General features: G+C 38.0%; 1 protein-coding gene across 3 annotated transcripts in view; it reads left to right on the top strand.

Annotated features, from left to right (window-relative positions):
• Positions 1–14,164, top strand: part of MYPN (myopalladin) — a 75,101-nt gene that overhangs the window by 20,162 nt on the left and 40,775 nt on the right. For 2 of the 3 annotated variants that reach the window (XM_004680843.1, XM_004680842.1), the window contains 4 exons: positions 6,435–6,610; positions 8,252–8,303; positions 11,613–11,727; positions 12,864–12,935. In XM_004680843.1, coding sequence (XP_004680900.1) covers positions 6,435–6,610; positions 8,252–8,303; positions 11,613–11,727; positions 12,864–12,935 — 415 coding nt within the window. Of the gene's footprint in view, positions 1–1,280; positions 1,301–6,434; positions 6,611–8,251; positions 8,304–11,612; positions 11,728–12,863; positions 12,936–14,164 lie in introns of those variants that run through there. The other variant, XM_004680844.1, reaches the window with a different exon arrangement.

Genomic DNA, 14,164 nt, shown 5'->3' with positions numbered 1-14,164 from the left:
CCATTCACACAGGACATAGCAACCACAGAATTATGCCATGAAATCCAATAACTTTGAGTCTGTCAGATAGCATCTGCTATTACTGTTACTGTTTGTTACTGTCCAAAAAATTCCAGTTGCACTTTATCTATGAAGAGTCACTCTGACACTTGGAGAGAGCTGAAACCATCAGTAATCACTACACTGCCTTTCAGGTGTTTAGACTTTATACGCTTCACTTAAGAGATGGAGCATTTTTAGTCAAAAGTGGCTGAATACAATTCAAGAAAAGCTTTCGCTAGTCCCCAAGACATTTTGGAAAATGAAACAGCCTTATGGTAACAATATTCCTGTTTGAATTCTGTCACTTAATATGGATACAACAACCATTTTTTGAGCAGTGATAATGCCATAGACTGTACTATGTGCCAGATAAACAAGTGGTAAACAAACTTGATAATCTCTGTCCTATGATATTTATTATCCAGTAAGAGGGAGATACTAAACAAGGGAAACTACAGATGCATAGGTAATTACAAATGATGTATAGGTTCTGTGAAGGAAACATGGTATTTAACAGTGGGACTAACTGGCAGTGGGATAGGAACTTTGGAAGGGCTGGGGCAAGGTGAAAGAGACTGAGTAATCCTTCTTTTAATGAGCATGATTGCTGGTGAGTCAGAACAACATATTCAAATTACTTTTAGAGGTCATTAATATACTAAAACATTGAATCATAATCTTGATATCCAAGCCATATTCTAGATAAAATAGTGATATGTAGCCAAAAAGTCCAAATTTGAAAAATAGTTCTCTTCAGGCTTTGTAGAAAGGCAGATCAGCAGACCTGGCAACTTGGTGTGTTAAAAGTGGGTCCTTCTTCATCATTTGGACCTTCCCTGTTTGCCCAGATCATGGAGTTGTTTCTGCTGGACTATGAAACATATTTGGAACCTATTGCCATTTTGCGTGTTGTGAGGGTTTTGCCTTCTTAAACAATGCAGCTGGGTAGGGCATTTCTATAAAATCATTCTGTAACATGGGTAGGCATTTAAAGAGAGTATATGTCCCTCCTTATACTCAAGTCTTCAAGTAGCTGCTTAAATTGTAATACTTTTTTTCAGACTACAACCTGTCTGGTGCATTATTCCTAAGTGGGCCACAGCATCGAAGCCAGAGGTTACTGGTTGTTCTCTGGGCCTGGCCGAAGCCATCCTGGCCTGAGAGGAAGGACAAAAGCATGTCTGATAAAACTTTGGCTTTGAATCATACCACTTAACACCTTACTCAATTGCTGGTAAATGTTTCCACACTCATTTTGGTAAGGAAGAGAGGCATTATTAAAGAAATAGATAATTTATTATTAAACAAATAGATAATAGTGTTTGCCTAAGGGAAGGTATTTGTTTCTTTTGAAATAGTTATTTATATTTGTTTTATCAAATCAATACACATACAGACCACTTTACTGCCTTAAAAAATTATTGAATCCCATGGCTCTCCCTGGTAGCGAAATGGGTTAAAGCGCAGCACTATGAAGCTGTCTACAGCCACTGCAGGGCAAGTTTAATCCCCCACCAGAGAGGTGACCCACATGGCACAGCAGACCTCTCCTGTCTCACCCACTGCTCCCCTCAGCAGTGTATTTCAGTCAGTCTGCCTCTTCTGTTCCCCACTCTGTCTCTGGTGAATCCTCTCACCCCACCACACCTCTGGCCTGTACTCCACTTCTTGTATGCATAAATAAATCAATCGTTAAAAAAAATTATTGAATCCCAGCTACAATTATCATACTAGAAGTTAATATTGAGAAGTGTTTTAAATAGTTATTTATTTGTTTTAAATGGGAAGAATTAACATGAAATTATTATGTAAAAATAAATATTTTCCAAACACAAATTTAGTGAAAAGAGTGGCATTGTTTTGCTTTATTTGCAAATCTCTTCAATATCTGTCTTTATAGATGATAGTTTGATTCCCATATTTGCATCTTAATTTAGTTTGTTGTTAAATACTCTTTGGGTTGAAAAAAATTTTAAACTTTTGGTTTAACAGATACGTACTTCGAAAGAGGAAGGCTATTTTAACAGCATTTTCAGGGAATGTGGCTATTTTTGTTTAATAACAACATTAAAATTCAACTAGACGTAATTTCTTAAAGTTTAATTGCAAGTGAATCTGAAACCTTATCAGTGAACTTTTATACTCTGTTATACTAAAGCTCATTGGGCTGGCTTGAACTTTGGATAGGTAACATGAAAGTTAACACTGGTCATTTGAAAAATAAGTCATCCTTAATTTCATCAAAAAGTTTTTAAGTACTGGGAAATCCTGAACTCACTGAGAGAAATATAAGCTTTCAAAAGCTCTAATCTTTCCTTGAAGGCTCAAATTTTATCATTGGCCACAAATGCTATTGGCTATTTTTTACTTGAAATGACACACTTTCTTCATTTTTGAGAACATGTTTGCTAAACACCCAAGTCTGAAAAGCCATAATTTTCAGTCATTCTTTCAAGTTAAATAAAATAGTATTTCATGTCACCTAACAATCACACTAATGTTCTTCCATATCCAGCAGAAATACTTTTTGCTACTTCCCATTTCATGCCCAGAACATTAAAACGATAGAAGCTGAGGGCCCTGCCTAGTGGCGCATCAGGTAAAGCAAGTACTAAAAAGCTAAAGCCACTTCAGCATAAGTTCGATTCCCGCCTGCCCCGGAGGTGACCACATGACGACGCAGACCTCTGCTGACCTGCCCGCTGCTCCCCTCAGCAGTGTACTTCATCAGTCTAACTTTTCTGCTCCCCACTCTGTCTCTGGTGAATCCTCTCACTGCCCATGCACATCTGTATCTATATCCATAAATAAATAAATCCATAAATAAATAAATCTCTATATCCATAAATAAATAAATCTTTTGAACAACAACAACAAAAAAGATAGAAGCTGAAAGTAGAGATTTAATAAAAGTAATTCTTTACACACACACACACACACACACACACTTCTTAATTTTAACAGCAAATGTGATGATGAACACAATGACCACCAGTTAGTTTTGTGGCAGGGCCATAATTTGTGCCACTACAGAACCAGCAATATTACCTCCTGTGGCTTTTGCAACATTGATGTAAATGTCAACACAGTGAAAAGGCAAGTACTATTACTATTATATGAAATTATTTAGTTTTCATGGAAATTGAACTACACTTCGAGGACCACTATGATAAACTTACACCTACTATTACCTGGTATGATGATGCCAGCTAATTTCTATTGACTTCCTATTCCAGAAGATGGGGGCTTAGTACCCCTTCATCAAACTAGTACCTCTGTTGTCTCTTCCTGATCACTTCCGTATAATCATATCACATTGTTTAAAAAGACACTTAATGTTACCTTCTTGTTACTATGACATATTATTCCCTGCCAAACCCAGTAGGGTAAAAATGAATTTTTCTTTCTAAAGATTTATTAATTTATGCACACAAGAATTGGGGTATAGGCCAGTAAGAGGGGGGCAGTAAGAGGATCCACCAGAGACAAACTGGGGAGCAGAACAGGAAGATCTACTGAAATACACTAGAGCAGTGGGTGAGACAGGAGAGGTCTGCCATGCCATATGGGTCACCTCGCTGGCTGGGGATCCAGTTCATGCTTCAATGGCTATGGACAGCTTCATAGTGCTACACTTTAACCCATTGCACCACCAAGGAGCGCCTGAATTTTTCTTTCTTATATAAGTTTTATTTTGACAAGGAGTTGATTACTGCCTCTCTTTTTTTTTACATGCTTAGTTCTGTGGGCCTATTAAAAAGAGACTTCCCACAATTCTCTGACACATTTGTAAGACAACTCCTAAATAATCTGTTCCACATAGTTAAGTTCTCAGGCCCATTTGTTATCCCTTAGAGAAATTCTTCCAAATGCCCTTACTTCCAGTGCTCCAATATGAAGCAGCTTTTCACAAAGCCGCCATCAGCCTTCCTCCTGGGACATCTCTTAGCTGAGCAGAAAACAGGGTGAGATCTGCTGTGGAATCTAATACTCATTTTCAAAACTTGAAATCAGTCTCCCTCTGTTCAGCTTCACACTTTTCTCCCCATTCTTAGCATGTTTCTGCAGCCCCAAAACTTTCTGTGTTTCTATTGCACAGACTTGCTCATGAACACTCCCAAAAGGGCATCTCCTTTCCGTATTTTTCAGCTCTCTTGGCTTTTCAATCAACTGCATCAGTTTAGGACACTAGAAATCCAGAATCAGTGTCAGCAGGGCCACCTCCCATCTGAGATTCAGGGTAGGGTATTTCCTTCAGAGGAAGTTTCTGGGGGTGACTATCAATCCTTGGTCTTCCTTGCTTTGCAGCCACATCTCTGCAATCACTGTCTCTGTCATCATGGGTCATTCTTTGTATCAGTCTCTCTTCATGTGGGGCTTTTCTTAAAGAACCCCATATTAGATTAGAGCCCACCTTGGTAACGTCATTGAAACGACTGCATCTACAAAGATCCTATCCCAAAAATATATGCGCAAGTATTGGAGTTTTGTGCTTCAACTTACCTTTTGGGAGGGATAATTCAACCCGTAATATTCCCTTTTTTTTTTTTTTTACACAAAACCTAACAGTGTACATGCACTATTCTGTATATTATTATTAAAAATGTCACCGTATATCTTGGAGTTCTAGCCATATAGTTATCTTCCTCCTTCTCTTTTTAGATCTGGCTGTGTTCCAGTGTGTGGCTGTACCATCATTTATTTCATCCTATAATGGACACTTGCATTGTTTCTAACCTTTTGCTATTTAAATGATAAGCTGTATAATTTATGTATGTAAGTTTATCCACAAAAGGGATTATTGGGTCAAAAGATAAATATATGTGTAATTTTGGCAGATATTGACATATGACTTTCACTGGGGTTATTCCATTTTACACTCCTACCAAGCTGTATTTAGAGTGGACAAACTTTTAGGCATTTGCCTTTACACCTTATGTATTATTACTTTATGTATTTTTATGTATTGTTTGTGCAAACTTCGAAACAAAAGAAAAAAATCTATACCTTAATAAATTTCTAACTTTAAATGTATAGATTTAAAATGAAAGACTGGAGGGGGAAGAGTGCACAGGACTATGGTGATGGTACTGGGTGAATTGGTGGTAGGAAGCTCATGAGGATTACAACTGAGATGAAAAAATGCACAAAATGAAGAATGATGTAAAAATCATTAAGAAAAAAATGCAAAAAAAAAGAATTAAAACGAAAGACTATAAATTATAGAACCATACTAATGATCCCTGACTTATGATAATTGAATTTAGGATTTTTCAGCTTTACCATACTGAGAAAGCTGTATGCATTCAGCAGAAACCAACTTAGAATTTTGAATTTTGATCTTTTCCCTAGGAAAGCAATGTGTTATATAATATTCCCTTGAAATTTGGCAGCAACAGTGAACCAGAGCTCCCAGGCAGCCACACGATTGCAAGAGTAAACAACCCTCCATCAGATATCCTAGAGGCTCTTCAGGAGAGAGAAACTGATGACTCTGTTGCTGCAGGAGTTTCATCATCCAGCAATTAATTTTAGCTTGACGCTCCAGACATTCTTCAGGCCCAGTACACTTGAAGCTGTGTACATTAATGGCTAGAACACACCCACCATTCTGTTTTTCACCCTCAGTACAGTAGTCAGTAAATTACATGAGGAATTCAACACTTTGTTATAAAATTGGCTCTGTGTTAGATTTTGGCCAAGTATAGGTCAATGTAAAACTTCAGAGAACTAAACTATGCTATGCAAGAATGTTAGATAGGTTAGTTTTATTAAAATAATTTTGCTTTATAGTATTTTTTATTTACCCTGGGGTTATAGTCCCATCAGGACTTAATCCCATTGTAAATTGAGGTAAAGCTGTACTTAGGTTACTTATGAGGGTTGAAACATTCCTGGGAGAATGTGACCCATTCTCTTTATTATGATGACTCAGTAACTGAGCAAATTAATTTTCAGTTAGCTACGTCAGATGCAGTTTCATAATAGCAGTGAGCACACTCAACTTCACAAACTTTTAATACTCCTTAGATTATCTCCAGATAAGCAAAAGTAACACTTCAAATGCATCTTACAGGAAGCACTAAGTCCTTTTAGGAAAAGTCATGTTCTGTATCAAGGATGATGCTCTTTATGGTTTGGCTATATTTGGCTTCTCATCTGTCTTCTCTCATTGTATCATTCTTAATAGGAGACACTTTCTAGTTCTTAAGTAAAGCCTCAGTATGATTTGAATACTGCCAGCTTCTGCTTGCTGCAATCAAATCATACCCACTGAACAATGTGTAGTTTAATGTCCTGAGTTCATCACAGTTTTCTTGCCATGAAATATCTGAAGTCATATATGCCATTAATCCTCACTTTTGGCCACATCCAATATTCTCTACTTTCAGGTGGTACTGTGAAGGCAAGGAGCTTGAAAATTCCCCAGACATTCACATCGTTCAGGCAGGAAATCTACACTCACTGACCATTGCTGAAGCCTTTGAAGAAGATACAGGACGCTATTCCTGCTTTGCTTCTAACATCTACGGGACAGATTCAACTTCTGCTGAGATTTATATAGAAGGTAAAGTGAAACACCCTTGAAGCATGGTACTTACCAGTAAGACATATACTTACGATAAACTTATCAAGGACCTACCCTGCTACACACTCTCCTAGGCAGTATGGATGTAACAGTGAACCAAACAGACAAGAAATCCTTATGCTCATGGAAAGATGAACATAATGGGACAGATAGAAAATTAATACAGTAAGTAAAATATATACTGTGATAGGTGTATATTATAAATAAGAACGTAGATAGAAATAGAAAGTGTGTGTGTGTGAGAAAGACAAGTTTAGGCTGTAAAGATACAGTGTCTGAAAAAGACCTCATTAACTAGATGATATTTGAGTGAAAACCTGAAGAAATTGAGGGAATGAACCGCAAGCTATTCAAAGGGAAAACACGGAAATCAAAGAGAGCAAGTGCAGAGTGACCTTCAGGTGGAAGTGGGCCAGTCCTGAGGTCTGAAGACGAACCAGTGTGATCAAAGTGAAGGTGATAAGAAAACTAGCAGATGTTGTTCAAGAAGTTCAAGATGGGGTGAAAGTGAGGAGAGAGAGGTGAGAAGAACATGTATTTTAAGTCATTATGAGCACTGGGCTTTTTTCTCGGGGATTCTGAGTAGAGACATAACATCACCTGACTTAGCTGCTCATAGGGTCACCACTTTGACTCCTAGATGAGAATATGCTGCAGTCTTGGGAGACACAAGGACAAGCATTTGGGAGTCTAGGAAATGTATTTGCATTAAAACCAAAATTACCTGACAAATTTTAGGGAAGGAATAAATGTATGTTCTTTATATATCAATTTATACCTAAACTTATGTTCCTATTTTCTCATCCTCTGAGTTTATTCTGGGGATCATTCCTTTACACTTTTATCATCTATATCACCTTATATAGGTCCTGGTTTTAACACTAAAATATGCTGTTATGATAAATGTCCCTTTACCAACAAGATTGTCATTGGACTACTATCCCATTCTTCTTTATATCTTTATACTTCACATAGTACCAAGTACTTAGTAGATGTTTAATAAACATTTATAGAATAAATACTTGACTAGAAGTGTGTTATGTTTTTATTCTCAAATTTTTACCATATAATAAATACCTCCAGATTTAGCTCTATTATATCTTCCTGTAATTCATGCTGAATAAATCCAGGATCAAAGCTCTACTAACAGTGCTGAGATTGGGTTACTAATTTTTTCCTGTGTGGCACTATAGCTTTAAACACCTCCATTCCTAAATGAAGAGTAACTTGGTAATGTTAGGACTGGACGGAAGCATCCGCCTACACCCACAATTTTTGGAATTCACTCTGACCCCTTCTTTCATATAACCTGTGTAAGCCAAGACAAGAGGATTTATGAGTACACAGCATGTCTATAGAGACTGTTGGTCCAAAGACACCAGGAGGTATTCTACAGACAAGAATACTTGGAATTTGGGCCTTTAATTGTAACTCTGTCATTAATTGGCTGAGTGGCCTTGAACAAGTCCTTCAACTATGGAAAATCCATGTCTTCATCTGTCAGAATTGGCATTAGTATATGGAATCACTGAGGTCTAAAAGTCTATGGGTCTTCTGATGTCTAGGAATCTGTTTAAGAAATTATCATCTTAAAAATTTCATGTCTTCTTATTTTTCCAGGAGTTTCTTCTTCTGATTCAGAAGGGGACCCTAACAAGGAAGAGATGAATCGGTAATTCTAATTTTCTCTAATTTTGTCTTAGTATCCTCAGTGGGTACAGAAAGCTGCTAATGGGTTAGTAGAACTTAAAGAGGTGGGCTCCAGGTATGACCTCAAGAAAAAAAATTGGAGATTGGAGAAAACTCTACTTCTTTTTGTTAAGTCTCACTTAGCAGATTCATTTTAATATTCCCAATATTTTAAAAGGAAATACATCCTCTAAAGTATCATCATACTTATAGCTACAGAGTAAAAACTATAGCCGGGCCCTCCCTGGTGGCACAATGGGTTAAGACACAGCTCCTTGCTCTCTCTCTGGTGAAGCCTCTAGAGTATATGCAATCATTGCACCCCTGCAACTCTGGCTTGTACCCAGTTCTGTTTGCATAAATAAATAAATCTTAAAAAATAAAACCAATATCCTGGTGGCTCAGAAAATTCACATTTTCTGATTGAATAATAGAACAGATAGTGATTCTAAATTATACATAAATCATAATCTTTCTACGAAATAGTTGTACTGCAATAGTAAGAGAAATTAAATGCTTTCCTGCCTTCCCAGTCTCCTAGAGGGGAATAAAGAGCAAATATAACAAGAACTGTATTCCAAGCATATAAATAGTAAGGGTAGTAAGGGCAGGCTTGAAGGACGTGCGTGGCACAAAGGATGATGTATTTGTTGGGAAAGAAGAAAGAGATCATGAAAGCTACCCAAGCTGATGATCTTCGGCTGAATCTTAAAGTGATAGTAGATGGACACCCCCAAATAAGGGAGGAAAGGGCATTTTGATCAGGAGACTGTGGACAAAGTCAGGGGAACCAAAAACATTCAAAACAGCCATTCTTTGCCAGTACCTGACACATGGCAATATTTGAAACTCTGATTGAAACATAGTTAACTGTGCTTGTGTATTATGTTCTGTTCCTTAAGGACAGAGCCAATTGTTTAAATTCTTTGTGTGTGCCTACCTTGAAATGATAATTTTCTTTTAGCTTTTGTGTATATTTGGAAAATTCATAACCAGGGTAAATGGTTTTATAGAGTAATGCCCTTTGTTATCATTCTTATGACATTAGCTCAATTCTTCCTTTTTTTAAAGATTTATTAATTTATGCATAGAAGAACTGTGGTGTAGGTCAGAGGTGCAGAGGGTGAGAGGATTCACCAGAGACAGAATGGGGAGCAGAACAGGAGGAGCAGCTGAAATACACTGTTGAGGGGAGCAATGGGCAGGACAGGAGGGGTCTGCCATGCCATGTGGGTCACCTCCCTGGCCAGGGATAGAACTCATGCTGCAGTGGCATGTGGGTAACTGTGCTTTAACTCAGTGCACCACCAAGGAGGCCTTCAATTCCTTTTTTCCTGCTCTGTATTTCTTCCTTGCATTTCTTCCTCTCTGCTCCAACCTTTTTCTCTCTTGCGCAGTCTCCAATTTACAACCTGGAATCCTCTAAATAATAACTCTGACCATATGATCCCCCCCCCAATTAAAACAGTTTGTTATCTATGGGAAAATAAAAATCAAACAAAAAAATATAATATCTTTTAAAAGTGTTTGCATGGCATTCAAAGCCTTATTCAGTAGCGGAACAACCAGCCTTTGCAGTTTCCTCTTCCTCCAGGTTCCCACCTCAGGCTTTCTGCTCTGCTATTCCCACCCACTTTGTTCAGACTATTCACTTTACTATCTCCTTCTCTGCCGGGCAATTTCCTATTAATGCTTCCAAACCCAGTTGAGTTCCCTAATAAACCCATTGCATCCTCATCCCTCCATCTTCAAGATTCTCATAGCACAACATAATGGTTATGAATTTTCATATACAACTTTAAGCCAAAAAAAAAAATCACAGTTGTTTATTTTCCTTGGGTCTACTCATAATAGTTAGGATTTAACTTCAATTGGACATAATAGAGATCCAAAATATCCATTAATTAAATAAGACAACTAATTTATTTACATAAAATAACGAATTTGGTTGGTAAGATGGTTTCACATGCCACTAGGTTCCAGTCTGCTTCCAATTTTTAGCTGCATCTCATTCCAAGTGTGGACACTTCTTGGAAGGAATGAAGGGCATGCACTGCCCCACTGTTAAGGTCATCTTTCTTAAATGAGGTACACCACTATCACTCATATCCCATTACCAGAAAATAGTCACAGGGCCACACCTGCCTTCAATGCATGTTGGGAAACATAGCCTTAATTTGGAGTGGCCATGTAAAGAAATTAGGGCTTCTATTGAAAATGGAAGCTTTGGAGACACCACTAGTCTCTGCATCAAAAGAAATTAGGGCTTCTATTGAAAATGGAAGCTTTAGAGACACCATTAGTCTCTGCATCACTGGGTAGTTCTTCTGCTGAGAGGCCATCTTGCCTGGCTGGACGAAAGTCAATCTGTCATTATTGGGTAATCCCTTCCCCATCCAAAAATCCCTGGGACATATAAATAACCAGCAGTGCTCTAAGCATCTTACGTGAATGACCTCATTTAACCCTCTTGCCAACCCTATAAGGTAAGAATGTTTATTTCCACATTTTAGAGGGAGAGAGTGTTAACACCTAACAGGAAAGTAAGTCCATTCTGTCCTTGTCATTATCACCTTAGGTTACTGGTGAGAGGCCATGTCCCAGATCTCAAGTTCCTTTCAAGTGCAGAGCTTTCTTGTGTCCTGACATGCTTGGGTACTGATAAGTTAAGCAAGAATGGGAGCCCTTGAACCAGAGGGGTTGCCCTGCCCTCTGGACTTATGTTCTCCTTCTTGTCAAGTTCTCTGGCAAGATCCACAGAGGTGTCTCCTCTCCACAACAAAACTAAAATAATCTCCCTTCCACACACGGCCTTCTCGAGATTACTCCCTGACCCTCTTGCCCTTCAAATCATCTCTGATATAGTATGTGTAAAATCAAAGAACGCATTGACTCAAGTTTTTTCAGCTTTTTGCCCTGCCAAAATCCCCTAAGCAAAGATTTACAAAGGCTGGTCTTTGTAAGGAAAACATAAAGGGCAACAATGAGACAAATTTCAAAAAATTCTCTCCTGCACATGTTTTGTCAGAGCACTTTTCTTAAATCTCAGTTAATTGTGAATGTGTTTGACACCCCAGCCACCACCATGTGGGGATTGAACTTGTGCTGCAGTGGCTGTGGATAGCTTCATAGAGCTGCACTTTAACCCCCTGCACCACCAGGTAGAATATTGTTAATGAAAAATGTTATTATATCAAACTGTAAGCAATAATGGCATTGCCAATATTTGTAGAAAGAATTTTCACAATGATGGTTCTGCTTTATCACTTTATCTGTATTAATCATTTTCCAGAAACCAGAAGACAAAAGAGGTATCATCTCCTTCCGCTACCTCTGCAGCCATTCCTTCAGCAGTTCCCCCAACCCAGCCTGTGATGGTCCAGCACAGTGTGTCAGCCATTCAGCAGGTACAAGAGTCTAAGTGAAACACAAGTACCTCAGACTGTGGACAGGCAGGCACGGTCATCATGACCAACACTATGGCATCATCTGTTACAACCTCATGATGACCTTGGGTAACATGTTTCCTTGGTCATGAAAATCACTTTGTATATCTGATGTATATTATCCTATAATAACGCAGGCTTGTTGTAAAAACAATAAAAAAGTGCAGAAGTGCATTAAGTAAAAATTTAGGGGAGGTTCTACTTTTTTTTTCTTAAGATTTATTTGTTTATGCATACAGAACTGAGGTACAGGCCAGAGGTGCAGGGGATTCACCATAGACAGAGTGGGGAGCAGAGCAGGCAGAGATACTGAAATACACTCCGAGGGAAGCAGTAGAAGAGACAGGAGAGGTCTGCTGTGCCATGTGGGGCCTGGAATCACCTCTGGGGCCTGGAATCCATGTTGCACTGAAGCACCTGTGGAGCTTGCAGTGCTGTGCTTTAACCCCTTGTGCCACAGGGCAGCCAGGAAATTCTACTTGTATGCCCATATTCTTCAGAGATACTTCCTATTAATAGCTGGTAGCAGATAGTTCCAGGCATTTTCTGTGCATATAGCTGGATATATATGTATATGTGCATATCTTAAAAAATGCGAAATCATAGTAATCCGAACATGTTTATAATATGCTATTGTTATAATTGTTTATTGGTGATAAATATATTTAAATACACTCATCAAAAGCCTTTTTAAAATAATTTAAACAAGATTACCTACCTAACCCGTTTACTAATGTGAGGGATCATATTTTTGTTTTAATCCAGTCATTTTCAAACTGATCTAAGAGCTCCAGAGGGTCTATAGAACCTCTTTGGGGACTTAGGGTTAATTACATAAATGCATACAATTTCATAGCTCTATAATTCAAATCTGTTGTCCCTGCATCCATGTCACTTAATCAATAACTTTAGCACATATTTATAAACACTATGACAATAAATTCAGTCTAAAACTTGAATTTTGTGATTTATATGCTGTGAAAACATCAGTCTTTTGATTTTTATATTATATTCCAAATTCTGTAAGTCTGATATGTCTTGTGTGTAAATTAATAATTGTAGTGACAATGAACGTCTTGTTGGTTCCCTTCTAACAGTGTCAGAGCCCCACCAACTATTTGCAAGGTTTGGATGGAAAGCCCATCATTGCAGCTCCTGTGTTTACAAAGGTAATGAAACTATAACTTCCTTCTGTCATGGCTTTAACCATATCACAAAATGCAAACAAAGTAGTAAGATCCAAGATTTACTGGTTTTATGTGAAAATTTGGGTCTCTTTTAAGTACAACACAGAGTTGGGGGGGCTTAGAGTGTTGTAACTGTTTACTTCAAGTCCCTAATTTTCTTTCTTAGTAACAGCTGTGTATTGAGAGAAATGTCTTCCCCACTCGTCACCTACCTCAATGGTCATCCACTGCTAAAACACAGTAGCAGCTCTGAGGGATGGAGTGATAAATTTCTAGACATGCATTACTCCAACGTTTCTCTCAACTTACAGTAAAGTCTAGTTGCAGGTAGATGTCTACAGTGCTTTGGAGTTAATTGTTCTTAAAAGGCTTAACATAAAGCCTTTGTCTAGGACAAAGAGCTTTTATTGTCTGACCATGGTAACTATTGGGTGGTATCAAATTCTCAGTCTCTTAGTCTTTGTATGTAGAACTAGGAAATTACTCAGCTCAGACAATTTCATTTACAAATGAAAAAAAAAAAAAGAGAGAGAGATTAATTTACCCAACAATACAGGACTAGTTAGTGACAGAGTCAGGACTAGAAGTAAATTCTTCCTTTTCTCAATCTACTCTTCTTACCTTTATGTAACTGAGATTTAATGAATATGTGACCCAAAATAATAGATTCCAAGTAGAAATACTGGATCCTTTTGGTCTTATGAAGACCAAGCTGAGGAAATCTCTTCCTAGATTTATAATTTGTTGTTTGTATGAATGCAAAGCCTAGGCCCAAAGAGATTTTGTCCTCTCAGATGTGTGCTTTAATTTAGAGCAATGGTTCTCAATCAGGGTTAACTTTGTCCCTCAACAGACATTAGCCCTATCTAAAGATGTTTTGGTTGTCATACTGGAAGGCTGTGTCCCTGGCATCTGGGGATGCTGTTAACCTCCCTATGGTACATAGGTTGACAGTCTCCCACAATAATTACCTATCTAGCTCAAGAGGTCAAGAACCCTGAAACTGAGAAATCCTGGTTTCAATCAAAATGGCAATGAATTACTAGTCCTAAAGGAAGAAATAAATTCCCAGAAACATTCATGTTCAGGGATGCCACCCAATCATGCTCACCCAAGATAGTTATCTCCAATCAAACAGTCCAGAGTGAGACATGTTTATCCATGTCCATGTCATTTAGGCAAACGTACTCATATAAAACAAGATGCACCTT

The sequence above is a fragment of the Condylura cristata genome, unplaced genomic scaffold (genome assembly GCF_000260355.1).
Source record: "Condylura cristata isolate star-nosed mole 26May11 unplaced genomic scaffold, ConCri1.0 scaffold00011, whole genome shotgun sequence".
NCBI classification, from domain to species: Eukaryota; Metazoa; Chordata; class Mammalia; order Eulipotyphla; family Talpidae; genus Condylura; species Condylura cristata.
The sequence above is the reverse complement of the archived record's forward strand: the minus strand, read 5'-3'. Positions and strand labels throughout refer to the sequence as shown.